At 46.1% G+C, this 19,367-nt stretch overlaps 1 protein-coding gene across 1 annotated transcript in view; it reads right to left on the bottom strand.

Moving 5' to 3' along the window:
• Positions 1-19,367, bottom strand: part of CELSR3 (cadherin EGF LAG seven-pass G-type receptor 3) — a 91,606-nt gene that overhangs the window by 37,251 nt on the left and 34,988 nt on the right. Inside the window, exons 3-7 of the mRNA XM_083727099.1 lie at positions 7,257-7,479; positions 6,149-6,264; positions 3,445-3,533; positions 2,627-2,784; positions 42-205 (exon numbers count right to left, since the gene is read on the bottom strand). Coding sequence (XP_083583225.1) covers positions 42-205; positions 2,627-2,784; positions 3,445-3,533; positions 6,149-6,264; positions 7,257-7,479 — 750 coding nt within the window. The remainder of the gene's footprint in view (positions 1-41; positions 206-2,626; positions 2,785-3,444; positions 3,534-6,148; positions 6,265-7,256; positions 7,480-19,367) is intronic.

Genomic DNA, 19,367 nt, shown 5'->3' with positions numbered 1-19,367 from the left:
TGGCTTGGGAGAGCCATCCATGGTTAAGCAGCTGACATTACCTGTTGCGGTCCCATTGTTTGCAATGTAGGAAGCCAGGTCAATGCGTTTACTGTCAATGTACAGATCTCTCATGCACCCCACAAACTCCCTGTGCTCCACTGGAAAGTTCTCAGGCAGATTGGGGACCCCTCCAAGGAGCAAAGGCCCAGTGAGGTCCAGCGATCTGGAGGAAGAAAAGGCCCGTAAGTGGTATTTGCTGCGGGTCAGCTTTCCGAAAGGTTACCTTTAAGCTAGAAATGGGAGTATAATGGGAAAGGGGACAAGCGTTTTGCTTAATCTACAGACCAGGGAAATGCAGAAGCCCCGTGCACAGGCGTTTTGACATTAAATGCAGCCATACTGTTCCGGTAGTCCCACCCTCCTTGAGCCAAGCATGCAGGATTTAGGACAAGCCATTGGCAGCCAGGACTGTGGTGGGACACCAGATCTTCCACGTATCACCACAAGGAAGGAAGAAAAAATGAAATTCATCCCACCAGCCCACACTCTCATTGATGCTGTTAGATATTTAGCATATAGAGTCCTCTAGGGTCTTGCCATTATAACTTTGACAAACGGTATGTAATATCAACCTACCTTGCAAGGTTGCCGTAAGCATTACTGAGATGATATATAATTAGTGCTTGAAACATTCAAAACATGCTATATAAACTACTCAGAAGCCTAGTTTGGTATCAAGCGGTGGAAAATAAATATATAAATAAAATGAAGCTATCACAGTTGTCTTTACTACAGAATAGTTACCACCCACAATTGTAATTTTTATCCCCACTTTATATACACGAACTGAAATGACAGGAAGACCTCTAGACTTTCACTGAATCAACGACCCCTGATTTTGTATGTTACAAGGTTGTTAAAGCATAGACCAATTTGTGTTCAATGGTCTTAGACATTCTGAAGAACACCATGAGAAAGACGTGAGTAGTGGGAAATTTGGGGTTTTCTTAATGAACATCATTGATAAAAAAAACTTTACACTCCCACCATTTTATTCGGTTCACTGAAAAGCAAGTGTTAGCATCCAAGCGGCACTGCAATTAAGGCTGTTGCACGATTATTTGAGACCCATGACTGATTCTGACACTCACAAACAAACATCAGTTGGTAACACAATCCATTAATCCCAACTAAGGAAAATCCTGAAAATGAAGCTTGACTTGTATAAAGTCTTTGACAGTGTTCTTTCCAAAACAGACACTCCAATATTAAGAGGCCTCTTGTTATTTCAGAAGTCATGTTCAAACTTTTCTCATGTCCCATTCCCTTGCATCTACTTTTTCATTATATCCAGCTCTTCTTTTGAGTAGAGGCTTGCATGTAGTGTGTGTGTGTGTCCCTAGTCCAGTATAAGGACTATCTTCTTTCCTTGCCATTCATTCCTCTTTGCTTCTAACTTTCTCTGCCTTTCAGTGTGTTTGCAATCTCCACTTTCCCTCTTCCCACCCTTTCCTTAACCCCCATTCCATTTTTGCCCTGCTAACCTCAACTCCCCACTTTCCTCTCTCGGCCCCCTTTCTGGAGGTGACTTCTGATGCATGACTTAGTTACAAAGAAACAGCCACAAGCAAAACAAAATTCGCAATACAAAAAGCTGATATTTCCCTTGAATCGAAGCTCTGGACTACTTTGTGCATATGCAATGCTTTCTAGCCAGTCCGAGCCATTACACACAGGCAAGTGCAGTGGACCTGACAAGTAGGGTGTCCAGAGGATTGCCCGAGGCTCCTGCTTGCAATTGCTACACTGTTCTAAAGGTACTGCTTTATTGTGCATTTTAATTATGGATATTTGTATTTCTGTGGTTTGTGCAACTTAGTTTTGTAAAGTCTATTTTGGCATTAGACAGCATGTGTGTATGTGTGTGTGTCAGGGTAGCCAAAGTTGTGCCCTCCCGATGTTCCTGGACTACAACTTCCAGCATCCCTGACCATTGACTATTTATTTATTGTTTATTGATTTCTATCCCACTCTTTCCTCCAAGGAGCTCAAGATGACATACATGGTTCTCCCCCTCCTCAATTAATCCCCACCACAGAGGTGGGGTGGATTTGGCTGAGAGGCAATGGCTGGCCCGAGGTCACCCAGTGAGCTTCATGGCAGAGTAGGGATTTGAACCCTGCTCTCCCAGGCCCTAGTCCGACACTCTTATCACTACACCACACTGGCTGGTGTGGTGTTATGCTGGCTGGTCGGGGTTGAAGGGAGTTGGAGTCCAACTACATATGGAGGGTCACAGATTAGCCATTCCTCCTATACAGGATACAGAGCTGAGTAATAAAAACTGCAGCTGCCTCTGTAGCTGTGGGATGGGGAGGCAGACAAAAACCCAGAGAGAGACAATGGCACAGAGCAGTCTGTGTGGGTAACTGTGAGACTCCCGCTCACAATGCAGTAGGGTGTGGCTTATTATAAATCACGTGACCACGTTCCAAGCTTCTCATTCCCAACTTCCACTTGAGCATGAACTGGAGAGGGAGCTTTGACTGCATTGGGGGCAGGGGGTAAGGAAAGGTGTTTCTACTTAGCTCTTTGAAGAGTGGGCAGCACATTTCTGGTCTAGCTGCAAGTGGGAAACACTCACTTTTTGGAACTGGACTGCACCCCCTCTGCGGCACAGGAGTAGTTCCCAATCTCGTTGCCGAACTGCAGTGCCACAGATGCATCGCATTTGTCCACCATAAGAATGGCCACTTTTTCTTTGGAAGGTCCCTGCACAGAGCCCAGGGAGCTGATCTTGGGCTGAAATGATAAAGCACGGACTAAGCAGGCATCACCCAAACAAAAAAGCCACATTGCCTTATTCTCAAGTCACTAATGTCCCAAGGAAACATTCAGAAAAAAAGACAAGTCAGAATGCAAGATGTGGGTGGGTGGGGAGCAGAATCCCTGCAGATAGAAAACTAGCAAGGGACAAAGAACACCAGATTCTTATTTAATGTAACCCTCCCGACGCATGTCTGCAGAAAATCCTTCCTTTGAAGCAAGGGTTAGCATTAGAGGGGAAATTTGCTGCAAAGCAAAGACCATTTTCAGAACAGAGGGTTTTTTCCCCTCAAGACTGCAACTAGGCTAATTTCCCGCTCCATAAGGAAAGAGTTCAACTACCTCTCCATTCCTGGTCTGATCCCATTAATTATCAACACTACACCCCTGCTAATGCAATTCACATTTTTTTAAAGCCAGCGTATTTGATGCGAAGAATTTGGTTTGCTGGGTGGGGCAGCAGTTAGCCAGGTTAAAAAAAAAAAAGTGCAAGAAACAAAATCAGGCCAGAGAGAAGAATCTGATAGAATGAATCTGTATCATATTTCCCCTTAAAATCCATGGCACATGGAAAAGAACTGCAGAGGAAGACAGAACCAGGATAACAAAATAATCACAATGGCAGAAAGCACCAACCTTGTTGTAATAGTGAAGCTGCACTGTATGCCATTGCCCATCACTCACACCTCCGGGCACATAGGGAGCAACAATGGTGCTAGACTCTCCTGCAAGGGGAGACATCATAAAATGTCAGCCAGGAAGACTTTGGGCCAAACTAGACAATATGTAAAATGTGTGATTTTTAAAAAATTGTCCCCTTTCCTTCTTTAAAAATGGCAGTCATAGGGAACCAAACAGAAGCAGGACCATGGCACAGGGTGGCATGCTAATTCTTCTCTACTGTGCTGCAGACCCTAGTTGTCACCCCAGTTGTCACTGCCATATCCTGCAATCCTGATCCTGCTTAGGAGCCTCCTACAGCTGTTACTTTTGAAGGAAAAGGGCACATTTGGCCCTTTGACAAACCCTAAGGGAACACTGCTAACGTGTGGTAGCAGTATCACTCTTCCAAACATATCAAGATAAGAGAGTCTCACTTTGGCCCATATAATCACTGACAGTTCATCACATGTAGGCATGTATGTAAAAGCACAACTTGTGGGAGACAGCATGATAACACATGTGCTGTGCATATGCACAAAGATAGAGAGGGAGAGAAGTTGCTTTGAAACATGCAGTAGCATTAATTTAGTATTTCTAGATACACTTTCTAAGAAATGAATAAGGCACTACAATGTTAGGAAGAAGGCATGCACCCTTCAAAGTGATTCAGTCGAATGGTTCCAAGTATATTGGCAAGGGAACATAGGAAAGGCAGCTGCCTTGGAGCTAATCTTTGCCTGGCCCTTCCAAACATCAGCTCCCCATGTTGAACAGCTTGTGAAAAAAGAACCTGTTACAGCCAAATCCTGTCTAGGATATGTAACAACTTGGTAGTGTCTTTTTGAAGAGGATTAAATTTGAGGAACAGGAGGTGATTGGCAGCTTTTAGTATGACTTTTTAAAAAGACAACAGAGAAAATCAACCCCCTAAAAAATGTGTGGTTCCCTCCTTCATTCTTTGTATTTTTGAACATTTATTAAATTGGTTGATTTTTAAAAATTTAATTGGTTATGGGATATTAGGATTGAAAGGCGGAACGTAAATAATATAAATCCACCATACACATAAACATGCATGCACTCCTAAGCAAAGCTGAGGAGTCCAGTATCACAGTGTTGATCTGACCCCCCCCCCCCCCCCTGCAACTAAGCAAGCAAACAGGCTGATGCTCTTGGGTTCCTATTTGTGGCTGTGGTCAGCCATCGCACCTCGGCCATCGACTCAGATGCATTAAGAGTCCCGGAAATAACAGCCCTTTCAGTAACTATATTTAAGGCACTTGACATCTGAACATTGCCTTTTAAGCTGAGCAGCCCATGAAAGGCTATATATCTTCAGATGGAACCTGATGTATAACGGACATGGTTTTGGGTGGATGGTCTTGTTGTGTCATATAACAGGATGCCTTTTAAACCACAGCTTAAAACAGAACATGGCTTCCCACTGATGCAGCTCCATCATTCATCCCAGCACAAAAAGCATGCTTAACTAGTCCTCTGAGACACAATCTAATTTGACTGTTTGTGACCTTCAGACCCAACATGATACGACAATGTACAAATACATATTATACAGGCACGCGAACACAAACATTGCTGTGCATACAAATATGTTCCCTTGCAATCTACACCATTTGATGCTTTTTTCCAGCTTCATGCCTGCTCACACCCTATACCTACATATAAATAGTACCCTTGTGGTTTCCCATTAACACTCTTTAATTATAATAATAATTTATTAAATTTCTATACTGCCCTTCATCCGAAGTTCAAAGGGCAGTTTACAACAAGACATACCATAATAATGAACAAAAACTATACATGCCCTCAGTTTAAAAGGCCATGGATTAGCTAAAGGCCTGAGAATGTCTTTGCCTAACACCTAAAGGTATGTTGTGAAGGTGCCAAGTGAACATCCTTGGGGTAGCTTTTGCACTCAGCCCTTTTGCCCTGTGCAAAGCATCATCCAGCATTCCTCTTCAGTCCCAGTGGTTACAAATGCACCACCATTGATTGCAAACACAGTGCAACACAGAAACCCAGCCCACCAGCTTCTCCCATTCTACCCCTGCCTTCAATGTCTCACCACACAGATTCACAAAGAATCACACATTCAGGTACAGACCCTGAAGACACAAGGCACAAACCAGGAGTTCAAACCTGAATGCTATCCTGAAGCCCTATGCTCCTCTGCAGGGCTGCTAATATGATTTTCTGGGCCAGGTACACTGTTTGTGTTCAGTCCTCACCCCCAAACCATCATGTGTTAGTCCTTTTGAGCTCTGGAACCCACTTGAGTTCTAGTGGATCCCCACAACAGTTTCACTTGCACCTCCTTTCTGCAGTCTTGCATTGCTGATTCTGCTTTCTCTCCAATAAATCTCCTTCCATCCCATCCTGTTCTACACTGAACATGTTTTGCAGTACCAGGGGTCCCAAAAAACCAGACATCGGCCATCACTCCTCTGTTGCTAAGAGAATGGAGCCTGGTGCCCCTTGGAGCTGGTAGGGCAGAAGACAGGGAGGCCAACAGTAGGTGGCGCCAGACCCAATGTCAGGCAGAGCCAGCTCATTCTGGTTTCGCCCTCTTCCTCCTCCCTGCTGAGCTCTACAAGGGAGGCACCCCTGTTGTAAGAAAGTAGACAAGTAGTACTGCAGACCCATCTACATCACCTACCTGTGGAGTACTTCAGCTGGACCTGCCCATCCACAATCTCTACAGCCAAGAAGTCATGCTTCTCATTTAGACGTCCGTTGTAGATTAGGAGGCCACTGCGCTCTAAGGTAGCAAATCTAAACAAAGCAATACAGTGATAAAGCAGAGAAAGAATAAGCATTTCTGAAAGTTCTTAATTAGCTAGCCTGGGCCTGAGATGAATTATGACATTCCCTGGGGCAATACTTCATCGGGTACAATTGGCTGAAGAGAATGTTGCAACTGCAGAATGATTAAGATTAAGATTCAACCATCAAGAAAAAGGAGGGTTGGTGTCTTTCTTTTTCTGCCTTAAATGGCAGGCCAACATTCAACAAGTGAGAGCTAACATTGCATCCCATATCTGGTAAAGCTGCTCTTGTTGAATTTCTACTGTATTGTGTTTTTTAATTTCTGCAACCCACCCTGGGACCTTATGGTGAAGGGTGGGTAAGATAGATTAAGATTAAGATAAGATAAGAGCCATTCTGCAAGGAGAAAAAAGGGGTTGGCAATTCTAATAATAATTCTAATAATGCAGGACGTGGGGCTGAACCTAGGGCTTGCTGATCGGAAGGTCGGCGGTTCGAATCCCCACGACAGGGTGAGCTCCTGTTGCTTGGTCCCAGCTCCTCCTACCAACCTAGCAGTTCAAAAGCACGTCAAAGTGCAAGTAGATAAATAGGTGGGAAGGTAAACAGTGTTTCCGTGCGCTGCTCTGGTTTCGCCAGAAGTCGCTTAGTCATGCTGGCCACATGACCCGGAAAAGCTGTCGGCTCTCTTGGCCAGTAAAGCGAGATGAGCACCACAACCCCAGAGTTGTTCACGACTGGACTTAACTGTCAGGGGTCCTTTACTTTAATTCTAATAATCTTCTTTTTCTTCCAGCTAGATTTTAAAAAGTCACATTTGAAGAGTAGACACTCAGCTAGAGCTCATATATCAGCCCAATCTAGTATGAAGGAGAAACCCAGAAAGGTCAGGCAAATGCATTTTGGAGAGCAGAATGGAAAATGATTATCACCAGCTGCAGCTGAAAGATGGCTGTTCTGTTAACTGACATGACAGGGCTCCAGCTCAAAGAACTTACGAGAGGGAGAGGGTTAGGTGGAACCTCTGGCGAAGTCCTCGGAACATGATGAAAGATTTTGGGGGGAAGGAACGTGTAGACACTTCACAGTAAGGCTTTTCGAAGCCCCCAGGTGGGCAGTGACATTGAAAGCCGCCATCGGCAGAATTGGTGCAGGTGCCTCCATTCCTACATACGCCAGGGACACAGCGTCCTGCCCGACTATCCACCTCACAATTATCACCTGTTGGGGGAAAAAAACAGAAGAAAAGAGATCAAGGGGCTTCTGGGAGTGGAAGAGGCAAAGGCTGAGAGTTCCTGGCATTGAACAGGGTGGAATAATATATATAGATTGCTAAGACGAGGAACTTAATATGTCTGCATACTGTCAATCATGTTTGTGGTGCTCCAGGAAAGCCAACCAGCTGCAACAGCTTCCAGCCTGATAAGCCTCTTCCTCCTGATTATACCCTATGTAAAACTTCATGCATCAAAGCGTTCTAGTTTAGGAAGCCATGCTTTGGAGATCTAAAACCCCGCCCACTGCCATATACACCAAGGAGAACCATGAACACTCAAAGCATGGCATCTTCTTCAGACTCCAGCTTTATCTCAAGGACCTCAGCTCCATCACCCTGAAAGCTGCTGGTCGCTTCGCATGGCCGAGGAGAAACTTACGCTGAACTCTCAGCGAATATCTCCTGTGAACTAATTTGAAAAGGTCTATTAGATCAGCTCCTTTACACACAAGGCAAACATTTACTCATATTAGAATTGGTGTCTTCCAGTCACCCAAAGAAAGAGATTGTGTGAAGTTCCTGATGGGCTGGCCATGACGGCAGGTCCCTCAGTCAAGTCCTCCTTACCAGGAACAAAATCCTTTTATATAGTTCCAAGTATGTTTGCAGGATTTTTTCCATGAGCGACTGGCAAAGTAAAACACTGAAAGGCAGAGTGACCATTTCTCATTTTAAAAAATGAGAATAACACCTGTACATTTTGTCTCATGTCTCAGGTTCTACAAGTGCTAAAAGCTTGCTTAAAAATCAAAGGCTGGTAATTATGGTTCATACAGGAGAGGGTAAACTGCCTCCCCCCTGTGGACACCCATGTATGGTTCTCCTCACAAAAGTACATTAAACTCAGCTGAGGAATTTCCCTCAGGTTTATAAACATATCAAAAGCCCTTGTTCTTGTCAAACCAGCTACATAGGCCTACTCTCCTCAGGCTTCAGCAGGCCTCATTTCCAGGCATATACGCTAAAACAGCTTGGGATGGGGACTAGCAATTCCCTCACCATTTCATGCATTAAAAAGATTTGTTTTCTAACACGAGTACAGTGGTGCCTCGCTAGACGAAATTAATCCGTTCCGCGATTCTCTTCGTCTAGCGGTTTTTTCGTCTTGCGAAGCAAGCCCATTGACAGCTTAGCGGATTAGTGCTAGAGCTGTCAAGCGGCTTCCAGCGATCAGCTGTTAAGTGGCTTATCAGCGGAACAGCTGATAAGCGGCTTAGCGGCTTAGGAAAAGGGCAAAAAAAAGCAAAAAAAAAACCGCTGGGGGACGCAAGATTTTTTTCGTCTTGTGAAGCAACCCCATAGGGAAATTCGTTTTGCGAAGCGCCTCCAAAACAGAAAAACCCTTTCGTCTAGCGGGTTTTTCGTCTTGCGAGGCGTTCGTCTTGCGGGGCACCACTGTATCGCCAGAGCCATCACCTGGGGACTCATAATTAGCTGATAAGAGCATGAAACACCAAGGTCATCCATCCAGATAGAAATGTTCAGCGGGGAGCATTTTGTAAGAGCTAGTATGACAATGTGCATATATTAGCAATTTCCACTCGCAGGCAGGGTACATGGGGCTGCCATCATCACCGTGCTTGTTGACTACTACTGAGGAGGCAGCAAGAGGCCTATTGCTCTAGTTTAAAGCAGGCCAGGCAGCCACCCTTGGAGAAATGGACGTCATCTATCTCTTTCAAAAGAACCACAGTTGCTGGGCAGGCACCATCAGCTGCTCCTGGCAGTGGTTAGCAACAGCAAATCTCTCTGCTGCCAAACTGAGGCAGTTTTCAACACAACTGGAATCTGTGTCCCTAAATGTGGCTTCTGGAAGATCTGCCCTGTTTGTATTGTTGTGCCCCCAAAGAGCCACTTGGTGTCGCCATCTACCATTTGGTGCCTTGGGGAACCTGAAGCAGAGCCATCAGACAAGCTGAAGTGACAAGCTGAACTCTTCGCTGTCGTCACCAATACCAGGCATGTCAGGTTTGCTGCTATAGTTTCCCCTTGGCTGAGCCAGAATGCAGAGTGTTGGGAAAGGGGAGTTCTCTTTGCCAGTGGTTTGTCAGTGCGCACACAGGTGAGGAGACAACAACTCTCGGGCCCAGCGGAGAGCTAATTCCTTAGAACCATTTGTCGGCAAGGCTCATATCCTATGCATCGCAGCACACGTGACTTCAAATACTTCTCTGGTTCACTAGAGCACAGAGTCTAGCCCTCGCATGGGTATTAAACTCACTCACACCTTCCAAGTCTGACAGAAGTATGCTACTGGGCTCATGTTTTACTTGTGGACTTTTCATAGGTCCAGTGGCGTATCGTAGGTTGTCAGCACCCGGGGCAAGGCAAGTAATTTGTACCCCCTAACCCGTGGATTTGCACCCCCTAACCCGTGGATTTGCGCCCCCTAACCCGTGGATTTGCGCCCCCTAACCCTAACCCCCAGATGTTGCACCCGGTGCGGCTGGCCCCCCTGCACCCCCAGGCTAAGCCACTGCATAGGTCATTTGAGAGCAGGCTGCTGGACTAAATGGGCCTTTTAATCTGGTCCAGCAAGTCTCTTTGCATGTTCGTAGGACTAATGCTGATTACAGAAGATGGTATGGGCTGAGTATGGGGGGGGGGGATGGGTCCCTGCTCTTCCACCAATATTCAGTTATGATGAGGGCCACACAGCCTTGAATCCAACAGGAAGAGAAGCAATTGCTTCTTGCCAGATTGTGGCAGGAAAAGACAATTAGTTTGCAAATGCCAATATTCCCCCACCTCCACTTCTCTGAAGCTGAAACAAGAGAGGAGTTTAAGAGGCAGAGGCAAAGAGAGGGCTGGCTAGGATCTAAGGAGCCCATCGTGCCTATAGTTTGCTGAAAGAGGCTCTCTGGAATGGCAGTATTACAAATCTAGGCAGATCTGTGGATGGAAAAGTAACCACAAGCAGCACGGAAAGATGAACACCTCCTGCTACACTACTGGACAGTTGCCACAGCTACCAGGCCAACCTACAGCTCACCCAGTCCATTGGTTTTGTTACTAACAAACTGGTATCAAGCAGCATTGGAGGACTATGCATCTCCAGCAGCACTATTTAAGCATCTCCAGCAGCACTATTTAAGCAGAGGGTTTTGTAAAAGACTGTCTCTGAAGCCAGTAAGAGATCTGGAAGGCTAAGGGTCTCGTGGGGGGAGATGGGGCAGTTAGTTATGTACTTATTTATAAAATTTCTTAATTGCTTTATGTCCAAAAGAATCTCAAAGCAATGTACCAAACAGAAATGGATACAATTTGATGAATACCAGATAAAAATCTATTAAACTAACGTTATACTGTTCCAAAATTAATAGTGACCAGGCCAGGTTCATCATTCTAGGAAGGACTGGTGGAATAAAAAGGTCCCCAATGGGTGCCGAATTCCCAAAAGGGTTGGAGCCCGTCTGATATTCACCAGAAGGCAGTTCCAAAACACTTATTCAAAAGACAAGGCTTGTAATTACAGATTATAGTCATCCCTGGTTGACAGATCAAACTTCTGTTGTTTTCACAATCCAAATTTACGGTCATCTCACCGTACAAATCTGTCTGGCTGACACTGGAATATGCCCTAATGCTAGTAAACAACAATGCAATAAAGAAGGTAATCAAGAAAACTCAGCAGGGCTGGAACAGATTAAATGAGAAAAAAAATGCTTTCCCAAGTGGCCCTGGGATAGCTTTCTTTTTAATATCCAGGAGATTTGTTATTTGTCTCTGCACCACAACATTCAGAGATGGTCCCACCCATCATAGGTAATAATTGTGATGATTTGGAGGAAGCTGAGTAATGAGTGCTAGAGTCATAGTCCTTAAAAGGACTATGATTCATCCAGAAGGAGATAAAGTCTATAGAGGACGGACCAAATTACCTGCACACACAATCCGACACAAGCAAAGGTAAAGGTAAAGTGACCCCTGACCATTAGGTCCAGTCGTGGACGACTCTGGGGTTGGGGCGCTCATCTCTCTATATTGGCCCAGGGGCCAGCGTACAGCTTCCAGTTCATGTGGCCAGCGTGACTAAGCCGCTTCTGGCAAACCAGAGCAGCGCACGGAAACGCCGTTTACCTTCCCGCCAGAGTGGTACCTATTTATCTACTTGCACTTTGACGTGCTTTTGAACTGCTAGGCTGGCAGGAGCAGGGACCGAGCAACGGGCGCTCACCCCGTCGCGGGGATTCGAACCGCTGACCTTCTGATCGGCAAGTCCTAGGCTCTGTGGTTTAACCCACAGTGCCACCCGCGTCCCCTGACACAAGCAAGCAATGCCTACTTGGGCTCAGAGGGCATCCTGATTCAGGGCTGTGAAAAGCGCTGTTTGCAAGACGCCTTCCTTCATCAGTCTGCTCCTCCATTTCATCCCCTTTCTGCTAAATACAAGGATGATCTATGCAGCTATTGAACAGGGAGCTGCCACCTCTTTAAATCTAGGAAGAGGGAATGGTGGGGCTCCGTGTACTCCCCCCCCCCCAGGGGAACCTGAGGCATTTCCCATTGTCTCTGAAATGAAAGCTCCCTCTCTTTGATGAGATCTGTAATGATTCCCTCCAGTCTGATACCAGGGGGAGTGAAGACGGGAGCGGGAGCCACATTTAATCTGTTACAACTGGAAAGACAGAAGCTACCTGCTTTGCAAAATATTCATGGGCTTCAAACTTCCATAGCAGCAGCTGCTGCTGCTGCTGTCTCCACACCTCTGGTTCTTTTTGGCTGTACCACACTAATGACCCTTTCTTGGGTCTTGAATCAAAGACACTCGCCAGGTATGCTAGCTCCAGCAGGGCAAATGCGTGTCCTGCTTTACAGTCCTCTATCTGAAGAGTGATAGAGGTGTGAAAGACCAGTTCAGAGTGAAAGACCCACAAGAAAGGAGAGCAGCCGGGGCCTTGTGGATGCTCATTAGCAGTTAGAAACTCCTGCATGGAAGAACAAGCAAACACGCAGGTCACCTGGTTGCAATCTTCCTTGTTGTGATGAGATGGATTGCATTTTAATTATAGCCGCTGTTTTGCTTCTATCTGAAGTCTCTTGCTTGTGAGCCCCAACTTGAACCTACGGGAGCCAAGGTTAGGCAATTGCGGGTTGCTCCAATGACTCCCAAATTGCAGATATCATTTCAGGAGGCCCATTCTGTGTGATGTAGGAATTGGCCCTTTAGTGTGGCAGCATTTGCCCTCTGGAATGACCTTCCTGCTACAGATTCAACCGGCACCTCCACTCTTGTCCTTTAGCACCTTCCTACTTCAAACAGCCTTTCAAGAGGAGATTTCTTTCTATCCCAGTTTGTATCTGCACTGAAGTTGTTTTTATCTATGAAATTGTTTTAATGGTTGACGTTTCTGTTGGAAACATTTTATAGGAAACAATTCATAAATGGAAATAAATACAGAGCATCTCTTTGGCTATACCTTTGAATGTGCACATTTTATGTAAATCTGTGTCTGCCTTTTCCCTCTTACGATAGTGATGCCTTTCTGTGGACAGCAATGCTGCAATGCTGAGGGCGTGCCTCTGTGTCCTGTTTGTGGCCATCCTGGAAGCATAATCTAGTTGGCAATGTGGGCAGCAGGAGAGTGGACCTGATGGACATTTGATCTGACCCAGCTGGGCTCTCCTTGCCCCCTAATGGTCACTTCTGGTTGGCCTGCCAGTTCCAGGTATTGAGCATCACCGCATGGGAGTTTATAGGGTCCCAGTTCACATACCACAGATGCTGCTCATACCTTTGCCAGTTGCGAAGTAGTATGGGAGAAAGGGTAAGTGTGACTTCTCCTACCCTGTTCTCTCTCACCTATTGCAGCAGGCAATGATCAGGGGAAGCAGTGGGTCTAGGCAACCCTCGTCTCCCACGGCCACTGCACAGGTGAAAGCAGCATCTCTGCGTTGTGGCCTGGTGACCCAGGAGCTTACCCACAGTAATGCTAAAAATTAGAAGTGCAGAAGCAGTGGCCCAAAAGGAAGACCCCTCATGCTCGGCAAGATTGCGCACCAGGCTGACTGACTACAAAGGAAGATATTTCACAGAAGAGGGGGATTTTGGCAAGCAAAGCTTGCCACGCATGGGCGAGAAAACCTGAAACCTATTCAGAAATACCAAAGGCCCTGCTTTCCTCCGCATCTGCTCCCCTTATGTCTCCTGTTTTCTTTGCTGTGTTGTTTTAATGGGGTTGCTTTATTGTCGATTCTAATGATAGATGTTTGAATGGGGTTGCTTTGTGTCAGGACTGCCGCTAGGTCCCAGCTCACAGAGGACCAACGCCCAGTGGATATTATATACAAAAGTCTTTATTGAAGTTTAGTTTCCATTTCCAAGCTCTGGGCGCGCAGACCCACGTCTTAACGCTAGACCGGCTAAGTCCCCTCTGACTCGCTGCTAAAGCCACACCAGTTTAAGATTCTCGCTTTGCTCCACCGCCTACGCTGCTCCTTCCTACGCTGGGTCCTTCTGCCCTCTGGGGTTATCTCCTTCCTTGATTCCTCTGAAGCTGACCCCCCTGAGTCCCGCCCTTCCTTCCGGCGGGCTTTAGGACCTGGCTCCCTGTCAGGACTCCCTGCTGTGCCGCTCGCCTGTACATTTGAACTTGGCGCGCGCGCCCAGCCGGTAACCTTCCTTCTGACCGTTTCCCCGCTTCCGGATGTGGGCGTGGCCAGCCCTGCCTCCTCTCCTCCCGCTGGTGGCAAGAACACTGGTTCCGACTCCTGGGACTCCCCCTTCCCACTGCGCTCTGGTGGGGAAGCTGGTCCCGATTTCCAACTGCTGCTCAGGGACTCCCCGCTGGCCCCTCCCTCTTGAGGTTTCTCCCCTGGAATCTCCCTTGCTCTGGCCATCGGTGCTCCCTTCTGCGAGTCTTCCGATTCACTAGAGAGGCTTGCGGAATGACTCTGGCAGCTGTCACTTCCTGCTCCCCCTTCGTCCTCTTCCTCCTCACTCTCCATTTGCTCCCCCTCCTGTGTCTCTCCTTCTGAACCCCTGACACTTTGTATTTCAGTGCAATTGATTTTTACGCTTGTAAAACTGCTCAGAAGCCTGTTGAGTGGCTTACAAATTAAACAATGAATATAAGTATTCAAAATAATAACATAAATAGCTAGAGTGATAAACACAGAGAATCTGATGGGGAGGCACTTCTTCACCCACCAGTCGGTCTGTTGGGTAGGCTCAGCTCAGCACAGAGCTACTTAGCAACAGCCTGTAAGAGGAGGGGCAGCATGAAACCACCCCCTCCCTCCTCTAATTCCTCCACTGGTTCTTTGCTCTGTTCTTTTGGTCCTGCCCACTCTCCTAAGGAAATGAGGGAGAAGCCAGGAAGTGACAGGGAAGCAAGTGCACATTAACCCTCCTCCTAATGTGGGCTTGCACTTCAGATGCTCAGGGTTAATTACCATTGACTTTGCTTATCTCTTCCCCAGCCAGGCTTGGAGGCGCGTCTCTCCCTCCTGGCAGGCCGAGGTGTGCAAAGCCAGTTTACCCATTGCCTCATCCTTTTATCAACCGCCAGCCCCTGGCTCCTCTGTTCCTGATTGTCTGTCCGGTGAATACGTGATCTACCCTGTAGATCAAGGGAAGAGGAGGCTTGCTAGGGATGATATGTTAATAGCTGTCTCAGCTGCAAGAAACCATCCGTGTGTGTATCTAAGCGAAAGAACTGCAATGCCTATCTTCACATCCATCCTGCTCATGAAAAGACCATGTCACAATTACTTGAACGAAGCCTCATTAAGCTCAGTAGGCCTTCCTTCTGTGCATAAAAGGCTCAGGATCAGGCTTGCATTTCTGTAAACCATTAGGCTGCTTAAATCCTGTTAAAGTCCATTCAGCTAAGTTTTACTCGGCATGGATCTACTATAAAGAAAGAATATGACTGTGTTAGGTCCATTAACTTCAATAGGTCTACTCTGGCTAAAACGTAGGTTTCTTTATATTGTTGTAATTCTGTTATAGTTTAATTACTCTTTTATATGTTTTAAACCTTCTGTGTTTTAATTTGTGTAAGCTGCCTGGAGTCCCAGTCTGACTACCCAGTGGAACATCTAAGAAGCTTGATTAATGCAGCAGAAAAACTGCTGTCACAACTCTGCAACCTTTGGAACACAACAGCCAAGACCACATAACACGGGTCCTGAAAGACCTACATTGGCTCCCAGTACATTTCTGAGCACAATTCAAAGTGTTGGTGCTGACATTTAAAGCCCTAAACAGCCTCAGCCCAGTATACCTGAAGGAGCATCTCCACCACCATCGTTCAGCCCGAACACTGAGGTCCAGCTCTGAGGGTATTCTGGTGGTTCCTTCATTGTGAGAAGTGAGGTTACAGGGAACAAGGCAGAGGGTCTTCTTGGTAGTGGCGCCCGCCCTGTGGAACGCCCTCCTATCAGATGTCAAGGAAATAAACAACTACCTGACATTTAGAAGACATCTGGAGGCAGCCCTGTTTTGGGAAGTTTTAAATGTTTTATGCTTTATTGTGTTTTTAATATTTTGTTGGAAGCCGCCCAGAGTGGCTGGGGAAACCCAGCCATTTGGGCAGGGTATAAATAAATAAATAAATAAATAAATATCACAGCTCTGTGTCTATGCCTAAAGCAACCATTTTCTTAGGACAGCATTAAGTAACACATTGGAATACTAAGCAGGTTTCCCAGGAACAAGTACACAGATATTTGATGACATTTCTTCAAGTATATTTTACTTCCAAACTCTAGGCATCTGCTGGAGAAATCAACACTTCAACCTCAGTTATTCCTGCAGCCCTGAGAACAACCTCTCATTCATGGGATAGCTCAGTTGGTAGGGCATGAAACACATAATCCCAGGGTCATAATACTAGCCTCACGTTGGGCAAAAGATTCCTGCATTGCAGGAGGTTGGACTAGAAGATGAACTTTGTAGTCCCTTCTGACTCTACAGTTCTATTATTCTCATCTCTGATGACAAGCAGACTCTGGAAACACAACCCTGATGCTTGTATTTCTAATTTGGTGAACTAAGCTCTTTTTGTAACACACAACAGTCTCCGCCCCTTCTGCTGCCATCCTAGAGCCTGCACTTTTCAGTCTTGAGCAGACTGGCATGAACGATTTCCCTGGAGGAAAGTGTGGTTGTAAAGATTTATAACTCACAGCCTGTCCATCTCTGCAATTCTCTCACTACCTTCTTTTGCAAGATAGCCTGCCTGTTGAGCCTTAAGCTGGAACCCTGCTAGTAAGTAACTAGGTCTGCTTGAAAATCTTCTCCATTGCTGCTGGCCATGTAGCCTGACTATGGAACATGGAAAGTACCTGCCGATCACCATCACATTTTCCTCTCCTCCCAGCTGGCTCCCTGCTACTCTCCACCTGCTGGCAGACGAGTGCTTACATTATAGTAAACCCAAAGCTCTAAAGCAAGAATGGGGAATCATTTCTAGCCTGCAGACCAGATATTTATCTCCCCACCCCAGCGGTGCCAATTTTGACAAGCGGGCAGGGAACCTAACTGGATCCCACCACTCCAGCCCTTAGAATAGGGATGTGGGACCTGTGGCCCTGCAGACCATCAGTCTTCCAGTTAGCCTTAAAACTCTTGAGTGAACAGCATTTTTTTAAAAAAAAGATAAATAAAACATTAGCACAATATCGCTGAATGGAAAGGTTTACAATGCTAACTTTCTAAAAGAATAAATGGGGAGGACCTGATCACTATGGGTTCTTCCTCCTGATTAAACTCTTCCAATCAACAATTCTTATTTTAAAAATGAAATGTTAGTTAAATAACACTTACATAAAAGAACGTTAGAGATTTACAGTGGTACCTCGGGTTACATACACTTCAGGTTACAGACTTCGCTAACCCAGAAATAGTGCTTCAGGTTAAGAACTTTGCTTCAGGATGAGAACAGAAATTGGGTTCCGGCGGTGCGGCAGCAGCTAAAGTGGTGCTTCAGGTTAAGAACAGTTTCAGGTTAAGAACGGACCTCCAGAACGAATTAAGTACTTAACCCAAGGTACCACTGTATAGCAAAATAATGCTAATAAAGGGGGGCACTTTTCAGCCCCCGCCATTTTAGCAACATTATTCCACCCTCACCAATTAAATGCTTCCAGTCATAAACGAACATTAACTACTTTTGTTTATGGGCATTTCATGGGTAGCAATGGGGAATCATGCTTAAATTAATACGTGCTAGGCATGCGTGCACACACCCACACACCCCTTTTTTTAAAAAGGGATTCCTTGGATTCTGCCTTGCCCACTTCCAAATGGCTGCTCAGGTGGGCTGGATCTTCTCTCCCCCATCCACAGCCGCTGTGTCGTGCCCATGAACAGGCAGAAAAAGTGCAATATCCCCAGTAGTGTAGAAAGTCAATTGCAATTCCACTTATAGCTTACAGTGGAAAAGCAGTGATTTATTAGCGCTCAGAGCCTCCTGTTTGGAAGCAGCTTTGGTATAAGCTTTGGTTGGTTAGTCAGGCTTGCAGACCAATAATCCAATATCTTGCGAGAAGGTGATTGAGGGAAAGTTTTTCTTCTAGTCACAGGTGTTGTAACTTAAAGCCCCTGTAACAGAGGTTGTGCACAAACCATGCACTTAAAGCACCAAGAATCCTTGAAAGTGTTGGTAGTTAAGGGTGCTGGGAATGGTAGCTCTTGGAGGGGTAAACTACAGTTCCCAAGATTTTTAAGAGCAAGCGGTGTGTTTTAAATGTACATTTTAAAAAATGGCTATTAAAAAAAGTAATAGGCAAGATGATGATGATAAAGGTAAAGGGACCCCTGAACATTAGGTCCAGTCGTGACCGACTCTGGGGTTGCGGTGCTCATGTCGCTTTATTGGCTGAGGGAGCCGGCGTACAGCTTCCGGGTCATGTGGCCAGCATGACTAAGCCGCTTCTGGAGAACCAGGGCAGTGCACGGAAACGCTGTTTACCTTCCCGCTGGAGCGGTACCTATTTATCTACTTGCACTTTGATGTGCTTTCGAACTGCTAGGTTGGCAGGAGCAGCGACCGAGGAACGGGAGCTCACCCTGTTGTGGGGATTCAAACCGCCGACCTTTTGATCGGCAAGTCCTAGGCTCTGTGGTTTAACCCACAGTGCCACCCGCATCCCCTATGATGATGATGACCATGATGATGATGATAATAATAATAATAATAATAATAATAATAATAATTTATCTATACCCTGCCATCTGGCTGGGTTTCCCCAGCCACTCTGGGCAGCTCCCAACAGAATATTAAAAACATGATAAAACATCAAACATTAAAAACTTCCCAAAACAGGGCTGCCACCCTTCAGATGCCTTCTAAAAGTCAGATAGTTGTTTGTTTCCTTGACATCTGATGGGAGGGCATTCCACAGGGTGGGCGCCACTACCGAGAAGGCCCTCTGCCTGGTTCCATGTAACTTCGCTTCTCACAGTGAGGGAACCGCCAGAAGCCCCTCGGAGCTGGACCTCAGTGTCCGGGCTGAATGATGGGGGTGGAGACGCTCCTTCAGGTATACTGGGCCGAGGCCGTTTAGGGCTTTAAAGGTCAGCCCCCAACGCTTTGAATTGTGCTCGGAAATGTAGTGGGAGCCAATGTAGGTCTTTCAGGACCGGTGATATATGGTATTGGCGGCCACAAGCATGTTCTATAGTAAGAATATTCCAGGAGGCAGATCAGAGTCCACTCTCCCTCCATGTTTACGGGTAGCTCCTATATTGAGCATTTATTATTATTATTTAAATCACTGTGACGAGAAACAGGAACCCACACAAATAAAGCACGTCTAGTATCCTCAGTGCAGAATGTGGATGCCTCTGGCACACAGACTCCGCCTGGTCCTAGGTATGGAATAT

The sequence above is a fragment of the Podarcis gaigeae genome (assembly GCF_964106915.1).
Source record: "Podarcis gaigeae genome assembly, chromosome: 2".
Taxonomy (NCBI): domain Eukaryota; kingdom Metazoa; phylum Chordata; class Lepidosauria; order Squamata; family Lacertidae; genus Podarcis; species Podarcis gaigeae.
This window is presented reverse-complemented; position numbering and strand designations above follow the sequence as displayed.